This window comes from Ictalurus punctatus, chromosome 24 (genome assembly GCF_001660625.3).
Source record: "Ictalurus punctatus breed USDA103 chromosome 24, Coco_2.0, whole genome shotgun sequence".
Taxonomy (NCBI): domain Eukaryota; kingdom Metazoa; phylum Chordata; class Actinopteri; order Siluriformes; family Ictaluridae; genus Ictalurus; species Ictalurus punctatus.
In genome coordinates, this window is record NC_030439.2 from 14,685,343 (window position 1) to 14,708,146 (window position 22,804).

The 22,804-nt window shown below is 37.3% G+C and overlaps 3 protein-coding genes across 8 annotated transcripts in view; 2 read left to right on the forward strand and 1 right to left on the reverse strand.

Moving 5' to 3' along the window:
* Window positions 1-7,505, forward strand: part of stk3 (serine/threonine kinase 3 (STE20 homolog, yeast)) — an 8,828-nt gene extending 1,323 nt beyond the window's left edge. Inside the window, exons 2-12 of one of the 2 annotated variants that reach the window (XM_017454228.2) lie at window positions 753-833; window positions 921-1,049; window positions 2,594-2,708; window positions 2,795-2,959; window positions 3,086-3,253; window positions 3,347-3,484; window positions 4,826-4,951; window positions 5,076-5,277; window positions 5,375-5,547; window positions 6,317-6,494; window positions 7,263-7,505. In XM_017454228.2, the coding sequence (XP_017309717.1) occupies window positions 753-833; window positions 921-1,049; window positions 2,594-2,708; window positions 2,795-2,959; window positions 3,086-3,253; window positions 3,347-3,484; window positions 4,826-4,951; window positions 5,076-5,277; window positions 5,375-5,547; window positions 6,317-6,475 (1,456 nt within the window). In that variant the 3' untranslated portion in view covers window positions 6,476-6,494; window positions 7,263-7,505. Of the gene's footprint in view, window positions 1-752; window positions 834-920; window positions 1,050-2,593; window positions 2,709-2,794; window positions 2,960-3,085; window positions 3,254-3,346; window positions 3,485-4,825; window positions 4,952-5,075; window positions 5,278-5,374; window positions 5,548-6,316 lie in introns of both variants that reach the window. The other variant, XM_017454227.2, reaches the window with a different exon arrangement.
* Window positions 7,506-11,906: 4,401 nt separating this feature from the next.
* On the forward strand, window positions 11,907-15,706 carry rida (reactive intermediate imine deaminase A homolog). Of its 3 annotated transcripts, none has more exon segments than NM_001200642.1 (6): window positions 11,907-12,015; window positions 12,900-13,005; window positions 13,922-13,976; window positions 14,383-14,451; window positions 14,627-14,682; window positions 15,260-15,706. In NM_001200642.1, coding segments are annotated over 6 exon segments (411 nt in total). In that variant the 5' UTR covers window positions 11,907-11,950; the 3' UTR covers window positions 15,320-15,706.
* Window positions 15,707-16,048: 342 nt separating this feature from the next.
* si:dkey-284p5.3 (uncharacterized protein LOC557830 homolog) lies at window positions 16,049-21,267 on the reverse strand. Of its 3 annotated transcripts, none has more exons than XM_017454229.3 (5): window positions 21,070-21,267; window positions 20,430-20,520; window positions 17,926-18,069; window positions 16,610-16,678; window positions 16,049-16,525 (listed from the first exon to the last, which is right to left on the reverse strand). In XM_017454229.3, exons 1-5 carry the CDS (start codon window positions 21,166-21,168, stop codon window positions 16,488-16,490), a joined length of 441 nt encoding a protein of 146 aa, XP_017309718.1. In that variant the 5' UTR covers window positions 21,169-21,267; the 3' UTR covers window positions 16,049-16,487. The 3 variants fall into 3 exon arrangements, with proteins under 3 accessions (XP_017309718.1, XP_047006352.1, XP_017309720.1); XM_047150396.2 differs by having other exon boundaries at window positions 20,708-21,258; XM_017454231.3 differs by lacking the exon at window positions 21,070-21,267 and adding an exon at window positions 20,708-21,018 and having other exon boundaries at window positions 20,430-20,544.
* Window positions 21,268-22,804: the final 1,537 nt, after the last annotated feature.

Here is a 22,804-nt window from a genome sequence, read left to right on the forward strand (position 1 = left end):
TGGCACATAAACTGACATCAGGAAACAAATTTTTCATGGATATATGACGTATTGTGACGTAGGCGGAATTTAAAACCGTCTTCGAAGTTGTGAAATTCACATTTGAAGTGGACGAAAACAGTAAAATTATCACGTTTTCTCATTTTATTAATACAGTTTAAGAGAAGATGTGTTATAGCTCTGAAAAATGTTCAACGTGACCAAAATTGTTGTTTCGGCATAGTGTCTTGCCTTAAGTATTGTGGATATTATCAGCATTTTAGTCGCCTCATTCGGTATGTTTATATGCACCCATTTTCGGCAATCTGAATGAATTAAATCTGATTCCAGATTCTGAAGTACAGTTTGTAAGTACCCTAAACATTGCAGGTTTATTCATATATTCATTTGCATGTGCATAACATTATTCCAAACAAATGGCAAATTTTTTCCTATTTACTGGATTATTTTAGATCTACACCACCCCTTTCAATCGATGGTTAATTTCATTCAGATTGAGCTCAGTCAGATTGATTGGGGTTGCATGTAAACATACCTATTGTTACTCAGTTTAACTATTTTGTAGCAACCATTAAATACTTTTCCTCATTGAATACCTGAAAACTATTCTTTTGTAAAAGCTAAAAATAACAATATTTGAATGAAATATACTGATATGATTTTTTTTTTTACCATACTTATTATCAGATACCTACCTGCTTAGGTGCTCTTATATGAAATGTCATGTTTAACGCCTTACGTGTCCCCAACAGTAAATTGAAGAAGCTCAGTGAAGACAGTTTAACCAAGCAACCAGAGGAAGTCTTTGATGTCCTTGAAAAACTTGGTGAAGGGTAATATGAAAATTTTATTCAATTCTTAGAGATTACATAGGTGGCTCTAATGTATTCTGATTACACCCGATGAAACTGTGTATTCAGGTCCTATGGAAGTGTATTCAAAGCAATCCATAAAGAATCAGGCCAAGTGGTGGCCATTAAGCAGGTTCCGGTGGAGTCAGACCTGCAGGAGATCATCAAGGAGATCTCCATTATGCAGCAATGTGACAGGTAAAAGTATAATATGTTATCTTGCTGACAATTTCTTGTATAATTGAGTTACTCTGTAGCAGAGGTTCCGCAAATCAGTACTGAGTGACATAAATATAGCAGTGGGGGTATTAGAAGGCAAAGACCGCTTCTTAAATTCATCAGTGACATACCACGTTCAGGGAACAAGACTCCTAGAGAACAAACACAAGCTGTATGCCAGTTGTATTTGCCATAGAGCACTGATATCAGACAGCATCAGAGGCTCCTTCCACTATTAGCATATCCACCAATATGCACAACATGGCCAAAAGTATGTGGACACCTGACCATCATACCCTGTGCAGTTCTTCCATAAACTGTTATCACAAAGTTGGAAGCACACAACTGTATACAATGTCTTTGTATGCTGTAGCATTACATTTTCCTTTCACCGGACCCAAGAGGCCCAAACCTGTTCTAGCATAATAATGCCCCTGTGCACAAAGCGAGGTCCATGAAGACGTGGTTTGCCAAGGTTGGAGTGGAAGAACTCGAGTGTCCTGCACAGAGCCCTGACCTCAACCCCACTGAACACCTTAGAATTATAACGCTGACTGCATCCCAGACCTCATCATCCAACATCAGTGCCTGACCTCACTAATGCTCATGTGGCTGAATGAGCACAAATCCCCACAGCCATCCCAGAAGAGTGGAGGTTATTACAGTGGGATGTTTCAAAATCACACATGGATGTTATGGTTAGGTGTCCACAAACCTTTGGCCATATAGTGTATCATAATCAACTATGTTCAGTGTATTATTGATAGGTTGTGGACTATCGAGTCATGTTTGGGCATCGTATACCGGTTATGTTCCAAAAATAGCCAAGTTGTTATTTTCAGTTGTATTTCTTTGGAATACTGGCAGTGAAATAACTTTTTTAATAGATAATCTCATATTTGCTCACTGGCAGTTCTTCCTCCGTGTTTGTTTTTCTGGTTTGCCCCCCAGTTTGCAAACAGATGAGTCGTGAGTTTGAAAAAAGCACTTTATCAGTCTGTCATTGTTGGAAACTCCACTGTGAGCAAAAAAAAAAAATTGACGCCAGTGTTTTAAAAAGCAGCCACATTCCTCCTGCCTTGCAGCCACTTCCCATAATATAGCATACAAAATGTGTGCTTTTGACAGAGAGAGAAAAAAAACAGCAAATTTGTAAGTACCCTTAAGATGTCAGTGGTGAAGTGACGGCAAATTCAAACACCCCCCCCCCCACCCCCCCCCCCCCCCCCCTACACACACACACACACACACACACACACACACACACACACACACACACACACAGCCCCGTTCCACTGGATATGAAATCTAAATGATTGACAGAAAAAGGCTTACAAATCCACCCAATGTTGCTGACCCTGCCTCTTTTCCATGGCTTTCCACACTGCAGGTTGTCAGAAATGTTATAGACACCAGTCTGGTCCACGTTAATAAATAAAAGGTTGAGGAACTCCTGTTCTAATGTCATTCACTTGAGGAGGGTCATGAATAATATTCAGTATGTTGGTCGTCTCTCTTTTTAGTCCCTATGTGGTGAAATACTACGGCAGTTATTTTAAAAACACAGACCTGTGGATCGTGATGGAGTACTGCGGCGCCGGCTCTGTATCTGATATCATCCGGTTACGTAACAAAACAGTAAGTAGATTAAATGGTGTCCTTTGGGAAGAGTTTTGTTTTAGTGCCAAGGATACTTATGATGTTTTCTCACGCTTTGTCGACAGCTCACGGAAGACGAGATTGCTACTATCCTTAAATCCACATTGAAAGGTCTTGAGTATCTGCACTTCATGAGAAAGATCCATAGAGACATCAAAGCTGGGAATATTCTTCTTAATACTGAGGGACATGCTAAACTGGCAGACTTTGGCGTGGCTGGACAGCTTACTGTAAGGTTTATTTATTTTATTTTTTTAATATAAATCGCTTCAGGTTTATGGATTAAATTGGCTTTAGTACAGTTGTTGGGATGTGAGCAGTGATTTAACACAGATGTGTTCACTTGTCTGCTAAAGGACACGATGGCTAAGAGGAATACTGTGATTGGCACACCATTCTGGATGGCTCCGGAGGTGATTCAGGAGATTGGGTATAACTGTGTGGCAGATATCTGGTCGCTGGGCATCACGTCTATAGAAATGGCAGAGGGAAAACCTCCTTATGCAGACATTCATCCAATGAGAGTGAGTGAAATATACAGATTTTGATCTTTTTGGTCTAATAGTAATGACACACTGTTAGTAACTGTCTTTGTTCCTTGTCCTTTTGTTGATTAGGCAATTTTTATGATTCCAACGAATCCACCACCAACGTTCCGGAAACCCGAGCTGTGGAGTGACGAGTTCACAGATTTTGTAAAGAAATGTTTAGTGAAGAACCCAGAGCAGAGAGCCACAGCTACTCAACTGTTACAGGTGGGTGAAGTGCATACTGTCAGTCATAGGTGTTTGTGCCATCATCAACAGAGCACAATGCATAATTTCAGGCACATACTACTAGTTTCTTTTTGTTTTTCTTAAATTATTTCAAACCGTGTTTCTGGATTTCTAGAAGTTTGTGGAAATGGACCAAAGTGGTTTCACTTCTCACATGGAAATTGAAATGTGACCTCCTAAATGCTGCCATGGTACAAATTCTTATGACTTGTTATCTACACATATCTAAGTCTGAGACTATTACTGTGCTATTTCCTGGCTGTAGTTGGCCTTGAAATGAATTTGGCTTTACAAAAGCCCTTTTTGTTCAGAAGCGCTTAAATTAGACAAATATTTCATCTGTAGTGTCATAAGGAATATCATTATCATTTTGAAAAATGGGAAACTATTCATTGATAAATCTATTAAGTGGATCTCTGCCCTTGCAACAATTTGATCATGATTCTCAATTAATTGCATAATGATTCAGAACAATAAATACCCGAACGTGACTTGTGGAACAGTTTACAGAGTAGGGGAGTTGAGATAATAATTATACATTGAGGGTTTTTATTCTTGACCAAATGCTCGACTCGGGCCTTGCTTGGGGGTGGGTGTCATCATTGCAATTTTTTTTCCAAATCTTTGATCAGTCACACAGTTTCCTTCTGCTGTGCACTAAGTCTTTTTTTTCCTTTTAAGAGATGAAATACATTAGATTAATGTACTGATAAATGATAAATCACTTTTATTTGACACAAATCAACAGTTAAGGTAAAGCCTGTCAGTCAAATCTCAAAAAAGGTCTTCTGTTTCCTCTACAGAGCACTACATCTTTTTCCACAGTCACTGTCAAATGAAACAGGAAGTAATGTGATAAGCTCACCCAATCACGTTCTTCTGTGGCCTGCTCTGGGGACAGTTTGCTTTCACACTTCATGTAGACATGTAAACTTGAAGCGAGCTGTAACTTTAAACTCTAAGAGAACCATGGATCAGGCCAAGGTGTATCAGAAATTGAACCTTTGGGTTCAAAAACAGCTTTTAGCACTGATTAGCTAAAATTCTAGATTTTTTTTTTTTTAATGAGTACTTACTTTAAAATTATATTATAATCAGTTCAATTCAACAACCAGTTGTCAAATCACCACCTTCAGATCAATGCATCATATAAATGCTCTTAGGATGAAATGCGCCTTTTTATCTTGGAGCAAATGCAAGACTGAAATCTCACGGTCCTTTTCCTGTGAGATTCCCATTCCATGAGATGAAATTTAGTTGTTTTTTTTTAATGTATTGAAAGTCTTGGAATCTTACTTTTCATTCTGTGTTGTTTTATAGCATCCCTTTATAACGAGCGCTAAACCGGTGACCATTCTGAGGGACCTGATCACAGAAGCGATGGAGATGAAGGTAAAGAGACAACAGGAGCAGCAGCGTGAGCTGGAAGAAGAGGATGACAACTCGGTAAGCTTAGTGTTTAATATTGTCCTTTCTATTTTTCTACGTTGCTTTGATTGTTTCTACCCTGTATTATATAGCCCATGCTGTGGATGTTCAGGTCTATGTCGTTTGTCTATGTGTGTTACAGGAGGAGGAGGTGGAGGTGGACTCGCACACCATGGTGAAGTCTGGCTCAGAAAGTGCTGGCACCATGAGAGCGACAGGCACTATGAGTGATGGCGCTCAGACCATGATTGAGCACGGCAGCACCATGCTGGAGTCAGACCTGGGCACCATGGTCATCAACAGCGACGAGGAAGACGAGGATGAAGACGTGGGCTCGATGAGGAGTGGGTGTTAAACTGTCATGAAAGATTTGCAGCCTGGTTTGCTATTCATTTCATTCATTATCAGACGCGCCTCATTTTGTTTTCATTCCGTATATAGGAAACCCAACAGTGCCGCAAGCCCAGCGTCCATCGTTCATGGATTACTTTGACAAGCAGGATTCAAACAAAGCACAGGAGAGTTACAATCACAACCAGCAGGACCCTTACCATATGCCCAAGACTGCTTTCCCAGACAACTGGAAAGTCCCACAAGATGGAGACTTTGATTTTGTAAGTCAACGTAAATTTTACTTTCTAAATTCTTTATTCTAATATTTTGAGATACTGGATTTTTGATTTCCATGAGCCGTGAGCTGTAATCATCAAGATTAAAACAAAAAAAGGCTTGAAATATTTCACTTTGTGTAATGACTCTAGTATATATCTGAAAGTTCCACTTTTTCAGTTAAATTATGGAAGAAATGAACTTTTCCATGATATTCACATTTTTTTAGATGCACCTGTATATAATTGTAAATAAAATTAAAAAAAGTAATTGATTAAAATAACAAATCTGATACATGTGATTATTATTTTACCTGCAATTTAATAACAGAAGAATAATGTTTATCTAGATGTAGTTGTATGCATAGAGTAGTATTCAGATGCATTCATATATTAACCTGGGATCCATGTTAAATTCTTAATTTAATAATTGTTTTATTATCTTTTATTTTTAAGCCCCTCCATAACATTTAGGCCATGTCCCCTATTCACTATACGTATGTTTACTGCATAAAACATAATGTGATAGAGTTGCAGAACTCACATGTGTACTAGATGCACAATAAATATCATCGTGTTTAGCATGGGGAGTTTATAGTACTTGTTTTGTATATAATTTAAATTTGCACTCAGAATTTTCACTGTTTGTAAAATATTGGCACAATACTCGATGATTACTCATGCTCTTCACTAGTAATCGTTTGCCATTTTGATTTGCTATTATATTGGAGGTTTTTCTGCATGCTCACTGGGTGCATTTGTGTATTTTGTGCAGCTGAAAAACCTCGACTTTGAGGAGCTGCAGATGCGCCTCAGTGCTCTGGACCCCATGATGGAGCGAGAGATCGAGGAGCTGCGGCAGCGTTACACGGCTAAGAGGCAGCCCATTCTCGATGCCATGGATGCCAAGAAGCGCCGGCAGCAAAACTTCTAAGACTGACCCCAGAAAGAAAGCGAGTAAACTTAAAAAATAATAATAATAAAAAAAGACCTGGCAGGCCAGATTATTTCCCCCTCTTACAGTCTTATATTCAGTTTCACTCCTGATCCTGAGCCTCTTATTGTCCGCCCTCAGCTGCTGATTAGCCACAGGAGCATCTGGCTAAGTATTAGAATGCTGTTTTACTTTATTTCTAGGATATTCATTTGAGGCCTGAGCCTTGTTTTTAAAGGTTGCACTGTGTACAATAACACAAGCACAGCCCCGTTTAAGTGTAAAGGGGAAGAAATGGCAGCAAATCAAGACAGTCAGTTGATGCGATGAAACGTTCACAGCCACCAGTGGATTAAAATTTCTGTGTAAGGCATAGAAGGGTTTAGCAGACTCAGATCTACAGTAATTGATCTACAAATCTGTACACATATTCAAATCTGATTGAAGGGATTAGAGGACAGGAGGTGTTAATGTCCACTTTCCTCACATATTTCTTTAGCCCTGACGCCGTGCGATACCACACTGTTTCTCAACATGGCTGGAGTCATGATCATCAACCTTATGTCTGAAATCACACCTTGTTCACTATATAGTGCACTGATTTAGTAGAAACGAGTCATTATGTTCATCGTAAAACTACATTGCACTGCAATAGATTAAACCAAACAGCAGAATAACTAATAGATTGTTATCTGGAGCAGGTGTGTTCGATTAGGTTTGAAACGTGATTGAAACCTCTGCAGAGGTGCCTCAACATTTCTAACATTAATTTTTTTTTTAATTTCAGAAGTGAGACAAGCAACAGTAAGAAAACAGCAAGTGGAACAGCTAGTTAAAAACAAACAGCTGCTCCAGTGTTTTTAAAACAACAAAAGAGACAATGTCTCTGACTTGTTTTCTGTTTCTAAGTGCAAGGTTGTGAATTCACAGGTCAGAGTTCACCTAGATAATGCTGGTGCAAAGAGAAAGTAATGTCCTCCAGAAACAAATGAGTGTCTTTTTACATATCACATCTCACAAGTCCTTTCCCTTCAGTATATTGGCTTTTCTGCTGGGTGAATTCTATTCACATTTGGTCTGACCACTGTTTTATATGAAAAAGCTAAGAAACTGTTATGTGTTCTGTCTAAACCAGGCGTTCCCAAACTAGGTGTTGTGACCCCACATGGGGATCGCTTGATTTTACAAAGTGGGGTCACAATAGAAATCTCCTCTTTTATTTTATTTATTTATTTTACAAATTAATATTAGAAATCTCAATTTTATATTTGAGAATATTTGTGTGCGAATATTTTGAAAATTTACTAGGAGTGACGTTCAGACAAGCCACATTTAAATGAACAAGAACGTGTTATCTGAGTCTTTTTTTCGTCATGCTGCCCTAGCGTAGCAATAAAAATGGCCAAATTTCCCAGTCCATCTGCCTCCATGAAACAAACTAGCATTATGTCTCAAATCACATAGTTGTGTACTGTTCTACACTATTACTGAGTAATCAGTTTTCCTGTTAGTGTAAGCGTTCGAATTTTAAACACCTCTCACGTCACTGTCAAACCTACTGAAAGCTCTGTTTTATATACCAGTGTTCAGGAGTTTTCTAGATTAGTAAATGGGTCAGAGTTTATGATTTGAGATGCAGCTCGTGACAACAATTATGACGACAGCAGAAAGTTTTCAAAAGAGAGTTGATCGCTGTGAATAAAATCGGACGGACATGGGAGTTTTGGCTCCGATTTACCATCTTTTAAACCTTTTGGATGTGCATGTTATACACACCGGGTGTGTGAATGAATAATAATGCTGCTCAGGTTACTACTGCTTCTGCACACAGACGCACACAGTAGAAACCATCTCACTACCCCAGCATGGATTATTTTCCTATGACAACAGAACTGACCAGTAAATCAGTGCAAGGAATATTCCTTTGTTTTTTTTAGTCACATACATTACACATACTTCTGTTATTAGCATTATAAAATGTTCAAGTCTAGAATGTCCATTTGGGATTGTTTGGCCAAAAGTTTGGGAACGCCTGGTCTAAATCATAGATACTGGCACCTCTGCCTCTGTAATCATGAGACTATTTGGATGAATGAACACACAAGAAACAGTTGGATTTTTAAAAATGATTAACGTAAACCAAAGACAATCAAACTAGTGGAACTTTCATTGGTCGGCCCAAACTTGTAGTTGCAAATGGGCTTCCCTTACTTCGTCTGGATTTGGTCTAAGTGAAGTTTCTACTGCTGTGGGACCAGGTTTTAATAGACTGTGGATTTAATTGAAGCTTGAAATATCCTCTTTGCAGTACTGATTGGATATAGTGAAGCAGTTATTATAATTGTACTCCTTCCGGTTATTAAGCTTTTGCTTATGGACACCACCCTATCTCTGTAAATATGCATGGAGTATATACCTTTCACGTTTGATTCCTATATTGAATGTCATTTTTCTTGTCTTTGAAATTCTTCTTTTCATGTTGATCTTTTACTATTTTTAATCCTATGCTCAGTAAACACTCCTGTAAAGAAGTGCAAATCACACACCCTCGGTCTGTCACTTTATCTCAGGGGTTGATGAACAGTACTTTCTCTTGATTGAATTAATGACATTTCTGATGGCTAACCTTTGTGTCTATGGGACCAGCATTATTATTTGGTCTGTCTGTGACTGGTACTTAAGCAATACCACAAACATAATCTGAAAAAATGGCTGTAACAATATTGTCGTAAAGGAGGAATCTGTTACATACAAGACATTGATGTAGTACAGCTATGTGATGTAGTACATGGACCTTTATAATCATTACCAGTTTCCCACTGAGGCCTACTGTGGACATTTTGCTAATATTGTCTTAAAATGATGTGACCTTTAGCTTGTTTGGTGAATTGGTTTTACATGTACTTGCTTATGAGATGAGTTTGATTGTGCTTAAAATGCCTTACTTTTGTCTTTGAGCAGTTATATTAATTTCATACTTTCTGACATGTATTATAAAATTCCACGCTATTCTAATTTATTGTACATTTTTATATCCATTTATAGCTGCTGTTGCAGGAAAACCTTTCTTAAACATAATGTAGTTTGAAGGTTGTTGATTTTTCTCACATACTGTACATCACAGCTCTGAATGGTTCAAAATACAGTGACGTTTTCAAATTTTCATTTCGCGTTAAAGAAAGGTTTTCTTGCGATAGAAATGTGTCACTCTCTCCCCTGAGAGTGAAGTCTTTAATAAACGTCACTTTCTTGCCACTTTAAATTGTTTTATCTTTGACTAAATTGATTCATTCAACAGTGTTTTTAATGTATAACTCTTTTTAGTACCTTTTAAGTCTATATTTTTTGTTGTCCCGTCATACACTCATTTACAATTGGATGAAATAGCTTGCATCCATGAACACTGAAGACAATACAAGGGGGGGGGGGGGGAGAACAGAGCACTAAAATAAATACAGTAAAGTACAGAAAACGATATTACAAAATGTACTAAATACATAGAACAACATAAACAGAACAAGAATGACATGAACAGGATGAACCTGTTTATGTTTAGGACGAATCTGTTTATGCCCAAGTCTCACCCCACCTTCAGTGGGATAATCTCACCTGGATTCTGTAGTCTTGTTTCTAAGAACTGCTGCTGTAAACGACTGTCCTGTGCTCCTCCCAGGACTCTTACTGACACTATGCTCATATTGAACATTCTTTCAGCACACTTGGTACTGTCTGACTTCAATCTTATAGAACTGATTTTATAGTCCCATTATCTGGTGGCGTCCAGAAGTGGGCAGGTTCCCTTTTGAGTCCCTTTCTAATTTCGTCTCACAGAGTATTATAAACAAAACCCTGAGTGGTGCAAACCAGAAGATGCTGCTGTGTAATAAAGTGCTGATGTCATGCTTAAGGTCAGTTCAGTTGTTGCAGTGGCAGAAAAGCTGTAAAATTCTGATTATTTGGTTGTTAAATTTTTTTAAATACCTAAAGCATATCCACTGACTCAAAGGAAACATTATAAACCATGGCTATTCCACAAAATTACCATACTTTTGTTCATTAATGTTGCTTTTTAAATAAAATATTTTAAAGGCCTAGGAGCCCAATAACAATTACAATTAAATTGTTACAACCAAACAATCTTTATCTTTTTAATATTTTTTTTTTTCACTAAAATAGCTATTAATGTAATATTTCATATAAGCAAGTGTGACCATGGATTAAACTTTTATTTTCACTAACTGTTCTAAGGGAGGGGGGCATGGTATCTTAGTGGTTATGCCTGTCCTCGGGGTTGGGGATCTGAATTCCCCCCACGTCCCCCACTTCATGCCCCGAGCCCCCTGGGATAGGCTCCAGGCTCCCTGCAATCCTGTGCAGGATGGAAAATCGATATGGAACAAATCAGTATGGAAAATGGATGGATGGATGGATGCTCTAAAACAATTTTTAAGGCGTACATTTTGCCACATAGCTCTGTCCAAGGAGTAAAATGAATATACAGTGGTGTGAAAAAGTATTTGCCCTGATTTCTTTTTTGTGTATATCTCATACTAAATAGTTTCAGATCTTCAAATGAAATACAATATAAAACAAAGGCAACCTGAGTAAACACACTATATACTTTTTTAATTAAACAAAAACACCCATGTCAAAAACTAATCGCCCCCTTAAACTTAAAATCTGGTTGTGCCACCAACCAGGCCTGGCTGTGTCTAATCCAGCCAAACCCCACTATGAATGCAGCTTCATAGAGTTGGAAAATTAGTAACTATGGGGGCAAATATATTTTCACACAGGCCCAGTTGGTATTTGATAACTTTTTGTTTTGCTACAATAAACAATATCATCATTTTAAAATTGTATCATGCGTTTACTCAGGTTGCCTTTCTTTCATCTAGATTTTCTTTTCATTTCTGAAACAACTGAGTACGAAATATGCACAAAAACAGAAGAAATCAGGATGGGGCAAATACTTTTACACACCACTGTGCCTGCACAGCTCGGAAGGATTTGTGTTTAATTTAATGTGCACTTTTATGTAAGAAGAATTAAAACACTATAAACTTTTTCAAGGGCACCAAATACTTAATGTAAGGTGATTGAGTACATTGTGAATATTCTAAGTTTGATGGGTAAGTCAGAATACAATTTGTTTCACTAATAAACATTTTTAAATAAATAACAATAACAAGAAGGATATTCAAATAACAAGAAAACACTCAACATTAAAGACTGTTCAAATGTATGACGTTATATGAATGTCACATATTTGTGTTTTCATTCATTTATAGACAGCATTTCTATCACCCTTACTTTTTCTGTTATAGCGTCGCTCGATTTTTATTGCGCATGCGCAGCACTCACGTGTGCGTACTCCTAAAATGCTGCGCATGCGCACTGTAAGTCCCACGCGATTCCTTCTGTCGTACTCCACTTAAAGTTGTTCATTGGAGAAATTGCGACCTGTCCAACAAAATGTCTGCATTCATTCGGAGGATTATCAACACTGCTGCTGCTCCGGCTGCGATCGGACCTTACAGGTCAGAAACAGTACAGTATTGGTACTGGTTGCATTATTAAAGATCAGGTCTATTGATTAGAGCACTTAATCAGATCTCCCTCGTGTTACAGTGCATGTATACCTGTCCGACATGATCAGTACTAGTTAATGATCAGTAAGGTGTTTGTTCAGGGGCGGGTCTTTAGAGAATATAGATATACAGCACTGCAGATTTCCTTTTCTTTCCTGAAAAGATGGATTCAGTTAGAAGACATATACCATATACACCTAAAGCCCCAATTAGGCAGGGCATATACAGGTAGGTGGAACATTCATGGCATATTGGTGAGATGATTTTTTTTTTTTTTTTAGATGCACATGTCTCTAAAAATGCAAGGAAACTTCTTATTCTTGTGTTAAAATTTCACAACAGGATTCATAACACCACCATTAGTCCTATTTCTTGCAACACATATTAACTTCCTCCCTGAAAGCTGTCTGAGATCAATTAAGGTTTTTAAATGATGAAATGTGTAATTAGGTTTTATTCTGGACACTGTCATGGGACTTTGTCATTTGGGGGAGGAACCGTCTCAGCCAATAGACAGTAAGGGTGGTCATCAGGTTTAATGTGACTTGTGACTTAATGGGATTTGTTCTATTTTTTTTTTCTACTTACCACCTTGCTATAGTTTTACATTTTTCAATTGGATTATGATGAACTGAATCTGAATATTTAAGATGATGTGCAGTAGCAGAAATAAATGCAGTATAGGGACAAGCAGTACATTCAGCCTGACTACCGCAGGAGGTGAGAAATGACAAAGGCTAATCTTGGAAGTTGCTACTGTCACATTGTTTCATGTGTAAAACCCTCGGCATATCTTTGATTAATAAGTAAACGAATCATGCTTATTAATTCAGCCAGGCCGTGGTGGTGGATCGCACTATGTACATCTCTGGGCAGCTGGGAATGGACACAGCAACAGGTCAGTTAGTTGCAGGAGGTGTGCAGGCCCAGGCCAAACAGGTGAGACGGAGAGAAAAGCAACGGATATTTAATATTTCAAAGACACTGTTAAATATTAAACAAGATTAATATATTTATATTTATATATATTTGCATACACACACGTTTATGTGTGTGTTTGGTACACACGTGTACAATGCTGTGAAAAATTATTCACCCCATGCTCATTTCTTCTGTTTTTGTCTATCTCTCATACTAAATAGTTTTAGATCTTCAACGAAATACAACATAAAACAAAGGCAACCTGAGTAAACACACAATACAGTTTTTATTGATTTTTTTTTTTATTGAAGCAAAAAAAGTTATCCAACATCCATCACCCATGTGAAAATCTAATTGCCAGCTTAAACTTAAAATCTGGTTGTGCAACCCTTAGCAGCAATAACTGCAACCAAATGCTTCCAATAACTGGAGATCAGTCTTTCACTTATTTCTAGGACTAGAACTTAATCCTATGCTTTGGATCTCTTCCATCAATGGCATTTTTGCCCAGTGTCTTTCTGACCGTGGAGTCATGAACAGTGACCTTTTTTGATGCAAGGGAGGCCTGTAGGTACTTTGATGTTGTCGTTGGCTCTTTTAGTGACTTCCTGGATGAGTAGTTGCTGTGCTCTTGGAGGAATTTTGGAAGGTCGGCCACTTCTGGGAAGGTTCACTACTGTAAAATATATTTTCACACATGCCCAGTTGGTATTGGATAACTTTTTTGCTTCAATAAATAACATCATTTAAAAAGTGTATTGTGTGTTTACTCAGGTTGCCTTTGTTTTATCTTCGATTTTGTTTTAGTTTCTGAAACAATTTATTGTGTTTGTGTGTGTATATATATATATATATATATATGTATGTGTATACACACATTCATTTATATGTCATTTTTTGTTGTATATTTACATGCTTTGTTCTTAATTCAAAGGCCCTTATTAACATGGGGGAGATTCTGAAAGCAGCTGGATGCGGATATGAAAATGGTAGGTCACTGTTATGGGTCAACGACATAAAATAGAAATGCATACTCTAGCAAATATGCCAGAGAGATGTTTTTATTAATATTTTCTAAACTTTTTTTATAATAAAGTTGTTATTAACTGTATTGTAAAGATAAATATGAATGAAAATGTTCATATATGTGTGTGTGTCTGTGTGTGTGTGTGTATATTTCAGTATAATGTATATTAAATTATAAATATATAAAATATTTTTGTTAAGCATGTGATGTTAGAATTGTAATGTGGACTTTTTCATTTTGCACTTTATCATATTAATCATTTTATCTAAAAAAAAAAAAGACCACCCTATGGAAACAAATAGAGTTGTCTTGTGTTTTATTTACTATTATTCATAAAGCATGCATAATGTTGCTTTCTTTTTTGGCAGTTGTTAAGACAACTGTGCTCTTGGCAGACATAAACGACTTCAACAACGTCAATGATGTTTATAAGCAATGTAAGTACACGACTGGAAGCTACAGAAAGTTTGTGTGGCTTTCTCTCAGGCACACAAACGCTGTGTGGCGCTGTTTTACCACTGTGAGCTTGTACCATCACTTTACCTACAGCCGTAGATTTAGTTATTAAATTATTAATTATATACACATATTCATCTCGTTTTCCTTCAATAGTCTTCAGCAGCAACTTCCCAGCTAGAGCTGCTTATCAAGTTGCTGCCCTGCCCCGAGTAAGTACACTGGTCTATGACGATAGTTGATCTATAATTTACAGTGCTGTTTTTCTTTAAATCCTTGGCCATACATACCTGAATGCTTGTTTAATACACAAGTCCCTGTTTTCATTAACATGAAACAAGGTCGAGTTTTAGACCAAAGGAACTGTCAGCCATGTATCCTGTCTCAAGACAAGATCGTTTGCATTGTAATGAAATGTGACTGTTCAGTTCATTTTATAGTCTTCACATTTATCATTTTTACTGAAACAGGGATTTACCAGACCAACATGGCACTAGGATTGCAGCCAAAAAGATGTTTTTTGCATCTTGAGTTTGAGGAACACTAACATAGAGAAATAACATCATAAGGCACATAACAGGACCTTAAAGAACACTACTGTAATTTCTAATGGTAAATTTTGCATTGCTTCTAACTGAATACAGAAATGTTCCTGTAGAGTACCTTAATTTCTAACAGTTTAGTTAGTCAAGCACAGTTTGTAACAGTTTGTTAGTCAAGCTGTTTGAAATGTTTTGCACAGCCTCAATTATTCTTATTTTAATTTTATATATATTGTTCTCTCTAAAGGGTGGCCTTGTTGAGATCGAGGCAGTCGCTGTGTTGGGACCCATAACAGACGCATCCTGACTAACTGCCGCAAAAACACACAAATTGTAACACTAGAATATGACTGGAGCCAGATCACCACCAGCCATCATCCTAACATGCCTTTCTAGTTTATACACAGTGATTTTGCAATATTCCATTGACTTTATTTTTCATTGTGCACTTGTAAAATTGTAGGATTTTGTTTTTCCTATTTGTACTTACCATGATTTGGCTTTTCATCACACCATTAACTGAATCTATTCCATAATGCTGGTTTATAGTTCTAACTAAATTTGCTTTACAATACAGTATTACTGTCTTGCTAAATGATCATTTCTTGTAAGTCAACAGTGATCTGTATTTCTCATTGCTTCTCACACTACAGTACTAATAGTACACTTGAATAAATTGTAAAACCCTATTATGAAACAGATAATTGCACAGTAAGTGAATGCACACAGAACATGTTCAGTTTCGTGGGATTTACATGGCCACCAGGGTTGCCAGATTGTGTAACCAAAATTGGGCTATTCTCAACCCTATTATTCAGGAAATAAATTACATAGCCTTAAGCTGATGGATATAATTTAGAAATATATTGAACGTAGTATGAGATGGTTTGTAGTCCACTGGAAAAGGTTTATATTGATTATATTGAAAATATTGTATATTGTTACATCTCATTAACAGAGACTTATGTGGCAAATGCTTATAATAAAAAAATGAACCAAAAACATGTTTAACATACACAAACATATACAAGCTACATCGTTTACAAAGCTTTTTGTAAGGGGAAGTTTATTAAACATTTATGTAAGGAGTCTCCAGTCTCGGCAAGCAGTCGCAGCACTTTGTAACAGGTTTTCCGCAACAGGGAAAGTCTTTAGGACAGAGGTTTCTAGGCATGACAAGCTGTGTTTTTTTTTTTGTCTTATTAACTTCAAGACTGAGGAGGGGGTAAAAAAAAAAAAATCTGGTGAGGGAACAACCGTTTACAGCAGCTATAACAGGTGATAACAAACTTGAAGTATTTTATTCCTTACATATAAAGGTGTAGGTAGATTTACAAACAAATCTCTATTCTCTTGACATTTTTGCTGGAAGTACAAGTTCAATACATACAGCTACAACTAGATTACATTTGAAAATAAGTTAGTTTGCCTGTTTGTAGTAAATGTGACATTTTACAGGTTCTCCCATAATAAAGCTATGCTGTCTGTGAGCCTCCGAGTTCCTCGCTAGGGCCTGAATGAGAAAGACAGCAATAGTTAGCAATGGAAACAAGATCAGAAATAATGCATTTGATTTGCCTTCAGAAATCTCACTGACCCGGTGCTTCATCTGGTCCAGTTTGCTCAGACTGGTCTGCTGCTAAAGCTCCAGCTTCTGAAGGATGATCTTTTTAAAATGACATGTTTTTACTGGTTTATGCTCTTCAATAAAATACCACTAACCCACTGTAACTGAATTGAAGAAATGTGACAAGAATCCTTCTATAATATAATAATGGTGTATTACACCTAAAAGCATTATATCCTAAAGATAAATTGGATGCACAGTTCACTGCCTACAGCATGTTAGAATGATTATTAGCTATATTTTGGGAAATTGGATCAAGAGTCAAAACCATGCCAGCACAGCTTTTAGACCCACATCACAGCTTTACTAATTTCAGTGATGTGAAACCTAAAACACTGCAGTTAGAGAACAAAATGTTTTGCTCGAACAGGTCAAAAGATAATATAAGACAATCTTAAAACAAGACATTTCAGTTTATTTGACTACTTAAGTCATATATACAACTGCATGCAAAATTTTGCATACCCTTAGGATAAAATGAAAAATAAAGAAATTTAATTAAAAAATTTGGCAAAAGATAAGCTATTCATAATTAAAAAAAAAAAATAGATTAGTATACATTTAAAATGTATTCAATTTGTTTTCATTTGTACTGAAATCTCCTTTCCTGAGACTTATCTAAATATTATCTAATAACTTACATGCCTCCAACCTCTTCTGTAATCTCTGGATGTTCTTTTAGATTCCTTCAGATTATAATATTCATCCTTTCCTCCCATTATATCTGTTAAAACTTTGCCAAATGTCATACACTAACTGACAAAACATCTTTGTTGCCTAGTGTTTTTGATGGCTTTTGCTTCTTATGATAATATGTTCTGTACATAAATTATAAAGTAGAAGGGAGATGCCAACTTTGGCACTTGGATGCATGATACAGTAAAGTTATTCAGGGTTTACTAGCTATTAAAGTTGATCTTTTTTTTATCACATCTTGTCATGCGTTCTGGTTTGTTCACATGTCCAAAGCGCACATTTGCATTTGTAATCTCAGAGTGCCATGGTTGTGTACACAGGCGTATGTAAACCAGTAGATCATTCATGTAGACATGCATTTTGTCATCTATACAAGTTATACTGAAAATACTATATTAAAATAACTTATTTGGCATTTATGTATTCAAGCATCCAATTTACACGTTTAATTAATTAATTTATTTATTTTTTTAAATAAGTAGATGTTTCTCTTGCAAGGCCACTAAATGATAAGTGTGACAGTTTTACATGTGGAGATGTTTAACTGGCAGATGTATTTGCATGAGCAGTGGACTGACTGTGTTATGCACCTTGGTCTTCAGCTGGAGTTGGTTCTGCAGCAGTGTGCAGTGTATTGGTCTCGGACTCAGTGGCTAGAGCCTCAGAGCTCTCAGCAGCTGCTTCTGCACCACACTCAATATCCAGATCATTCTCTGCCTTTTCTTCAGCTGTTCCTTTAAATATTGAGATTAGAAAACATTATATCAACATCTACATCCATTCATTTTCCATACCGCTTATCCTACACAGGGTCATGGAGGAGCCTGGAGACTATATCAAGGAACTCGGGCAGGGGACACCCTGGACAGGGTGCATAAGGCAGGGGACACCCTGGACAGGGTGCATAAGGCAGGGGACACCCTGGACAGGGTGCATAAGGCAGGGGACACCCTGGACAGGGTGCCAACCCATCACAGGGTTGTGATGGGTTGGCAATTTGGATTGGAGGGGACAATTTGGATTGGAGAGGAAACCCGGAGTACCCGGAGGAAACCCTAGAAGCAAGGGAAGAAAACGTAAGCTCAGTGCACACATGGCAGAGGCGGAATTAAAACCCCCAACCATGAAGATGCGAGGCAAACGTGCTAACCACTAAGCCACTGTGCCCCCACGAGTTCAGGTTATTTATATAGGAGTTTTTTTTCAAGGTTTATGACATTTACTGAGGCAATGGTGGAGAAATAAATCCATTGTTACTTAAGTAGCTAGTCAAAATGATAGTTGAGTGAACATTTAAAAGTGTCCATCTTTACAGGTGTTAAATGTAAGTGTTTTTGTCTGTCAAAAACAGACTTCCACTGCAGTTGGTGCAAAAAAAGATGATTGTGGTATCCAAACAAATTGTTCTGGGGTTTTTTGTTTTGTTTTTGTTGTTGTTATTTGGGGGGGGGGGGGGGGTCTTTTAAATGTACTCAATAAATAAAATGAAAAAGCACAGAAGTGTAATTGACTGGATTGGTATCGGGGCATAATCTTTTTGGGGGGAAAAAAGTGAAGTATGCTGAAGGTCTAAGTTAAGAGCAAGAGTACTAGACTTAATTTTCATATACAGTATACTCTGGAAAAAGTATAAACACTCTCAAATCAGACTTAAATTTAGAAACAAAGTGTGAATGCTTTACACTTAGAAACACAGAGAGGTGGCTAAAGTTATACAAAAACAGGAAGTCAGAGAATTGGTAAAGCATGAATCAGGAAACTTCAGCAACAGGAGGTGAAATTATGAACTGTGACTCTACTCTCTTTCCAGTGAAATTGTAAAAAATTGTAACCCCCTCCACCTTCACAATTTGGCATATCCTTTGCACAATATAAGGAAATGAAAAATTTTACACACATATATACAGTGTAGCAAGAGGTCTTTTAATAGCACTAATAGTTTCCTCATTCATAACACATATAACAATGTGTTGATGGTTACTATAGCATACTGTGTTGGAGGTCTTTTTGTTAATGATTAGAGGACATTGCAGGTTCCTGCTGATACATTAACTTCTAGCTAAATAATAGACACAGTGCTGATTGACTGTCATTTCAGTCCAAAAAAGGTATCTGATGCACCTGAACGAAGAACATGTCTTAGGTCAGGTGTGAAGAACTGTCAAGAAAGATCTCAGTATGGTGCGGTCTAAAAAAAAGTATTTTTAATTTATTAAAATTAAAAATTTTAATAAATTAAAATTTATTTTTAATAAATCCCCCATCAACCGGGTCAGAAAAAACTTTCTAGATCTTTACAGATTTTTAGGCACATTTAGGCAGTACAGATGAAAACCTGATGATGCAGTAACATGGCACCTCACCTACTTTCCTCTTATAGCTACAATAGTTGATATTGTACAATAGAAATACCATCCTGAAGCCATGTTTTACTTCAATGGATGTAGAAATTTTGACTCTTATAGCCAGATAACAAGCAAAGAGCCTTTGAAAATATGCAAATATGGAGGTCCTGAGAAGAGATTCCTACTATTCAGCTGGAAGAGAATTTTAATCCAAAATGAAGTGATATGATGTGCAAGTCAGGTGCAATTCAATTTAAATATACATATTTAAGGGTTATTGAGGGTTTTTTGATGGCTTATGGGTTTTTCTCAGGGGTTCAGTGGTGGATCTCTGACAGTTCTGGTCAATAGAGAATTTTAAAACACCTACTTTTATTTATTTATTTATTTATTTTTTAAGAAAAGTGATAATCTAGAACCATTAAAAGGGTTTTTGGTTGTGTCTCTTGGGGGAAACCTGTGTAAAACTCTACTACAAAGTGTTTGCTCTTTCAGAAAAGGTTCCAAGTAGACACACTTTAGGAATCTAAAAATGAGAAAGCAATTAAATGGCTTATAATGAAGAGTAACACTATTGTGTTGAGTTGTGTTGAGTTGTGTTGTGTTGTGTGTGTGTGATCCAAAAGAAGTAATGCAGACCTGTACAGAGTCTACTGTGCAATGTATACATAGAAGTAACCACAAAAAATTACACACAAAAATAATACAATAAATTAGTGTGCATTCAGAACTTAAAATAAAACACTCACCATTTGTACTGGCTCCACTACAGTCTGAGTTTCCATGTGTCCTGTCCTGTGCAGTGGTATGTGTGCTAGAGTTGCATCCCATCCTGCCTTCCTAACTCAGAAACACACAAGAAGACTGTAGGTGTGTATTAAATAGGAATGATGTGTCTTTGAATCGGTTCTTTTAAGTGAATTTTAAGAGCCGAGTCACATATATGAACCGTTTGTTGTTTTCTTTTCTTTAACTCTTTCAGTGTCATTTAATCAAAGTTCTCCCAAATGAAACAGATTTTCCTTACCGTCTGTGTGCTAGGGGGAGGGGATCAGTTATCAAAATAAATGTCAATTAATCTTCTCAATCGAGTACAGAAACAGTAGACACAGCAACAATGCAGGGATGTTTGCATATGCAGTGTCTTGTTGATTTTTTTTTACACTGATTTAAAATAGATGTTATAAAATTCAGTACATGTTATTTTGTTCATTAGAAGGTAGCATGAGATTTTAGGAAACAATTCCAGCTTTAGTTAAACAAAGATAAACAATAACTGGTCAAAATATCACAAATTATTTCCGGTTCAGAAGAAAAACGGTTGTGAGCCGGTTATGAGCCGAAAGAGTCGACTTTTATCGTTGAGCTGAGCCAAATAATCTGACTCACTAAACAGAGCCGCCACAGCAGCCTTATTATGTGTTCGCCGCCATCAGCAGCCTCCTGTCGAGCATTTACTCTTTTTTCGAGGTCGAAACACACAGACATGTGAATAGGGTTCACTAATATAGGATACGAACTGTGAAAAATTATTTTAAATAGCTGTTTAAAGATATGTACTTCCCAAATGGAAGTTTTGAGGTTTGGTTCATCAAAACTGGTGGCAGGTGGCGCAAACTACCTTTAAACCAGCGACACCTGGAGGCGATTTCTAGAAAATACCGAGTATTTCAGGGAGATGGTTCTGATGACACACCGGTATCACCGGTACTCTTAATTTCAGTTATTTTTGTAGGTACCTTTTCTAATGCATGTTCTGTTTAATTCAGGAGGTATTTCAGAAACTGTATCCTATTTAATATATATAGTGCACAATCGGTTTGTTGTTACTGTGTGTAGGGAATAGGGATTATGGATTAGATAATAGGGAGTAGAGAAATGGGAATAGGGTATGGGGAGTAGGGATTATGGATTAGGGAATAGGGAGTAGGGAATAGGGTACTGGGAGTAGGGATTATCCATCCATCTATCCATCTTCTACCACTTACTCCTTTTCAGGGTCACAGGGAACCTGGAGCCTATCCCAGGGAGCATCGGCACAAGGCAGGGTACACCCTGGACAGGGTGACAGTCCATCACAGGGCACAATCACATACACACTCACACACCCATTCATACTCTACGGACATTTTAGACACACCAATCAGCCTACCATGCATGTCTTTGGCCTGGGGGAGGAAACCGGAGTACCCGGAGGAAACACCCGCAGCACGGGGAGAACATGCAAACTCCGCACACACATGGTCCCAGCGGGACTTTAACCCCAGATCCTGGAGGTGTGAGGCGAACGTGCTGAGTAGGGATTATGGTTTAGGGAGTATGGAGTAGGGATTATGTATTAGGGAGTAGGGAATTTGGAGTAGGGTACCATTTCGCACACAGACCCTGAAACATTTCCAGAAAGTCCTCCATTTTGATTTAAAATGTTGCTATAGTGGTGGGAATCACAAGACACCAAAGTTATTCTACTCAGTGAGCTCTTACAGTTATTAACCTGTTTGACTACCCTGTTGGAAAAAAAATGTTAAAAAATGTATTTAAATCAAGTTTGGGAAAGTTGTCGGAAGCTTGATGATGGCGACGCTGAAGTCAAGCGACCGTGGTGTAGTTTGTGGCGATTGTATTTAGGCTTCAAACTTTAAAAAAAAAAAAAAAAAAAAAAAAGTTGTGTTAATTTATGAAAATTATCTTTCTGGACGAAACGTGGTAGTATTGTAAACTTTTGTTAATCACATAGCTTTTTTTGCGATAATCCAAAAGCCTATGTGAAAATCCTGTAGGCTTTTTGTCGAGGGAACCAGTGTGATGCTAACTTCCGGGTTCCGGTACAAAATTACGTCATCCCTGCGCCACTCTGGCTGCGTCCGAAATTGCATACTATGCCAGTACGTACTAATCAGTATGTGTATGTTATGACTACAATCCCGGGCATTCTACATCTACCATATTAACAATGTCATGTGATATTCGACGTCATGGTAAACACAAAAATCTTAGACAAGTTAACAGTTTATTCGGGTATTATTAAACAAGTCCTGTTTAACCAAGGTTTAATACTTAAAAGTACTTTAATACTTTATTTATTTATTTATTTTTTACGCCGACGCTGTTTTTTTCTGAGCTC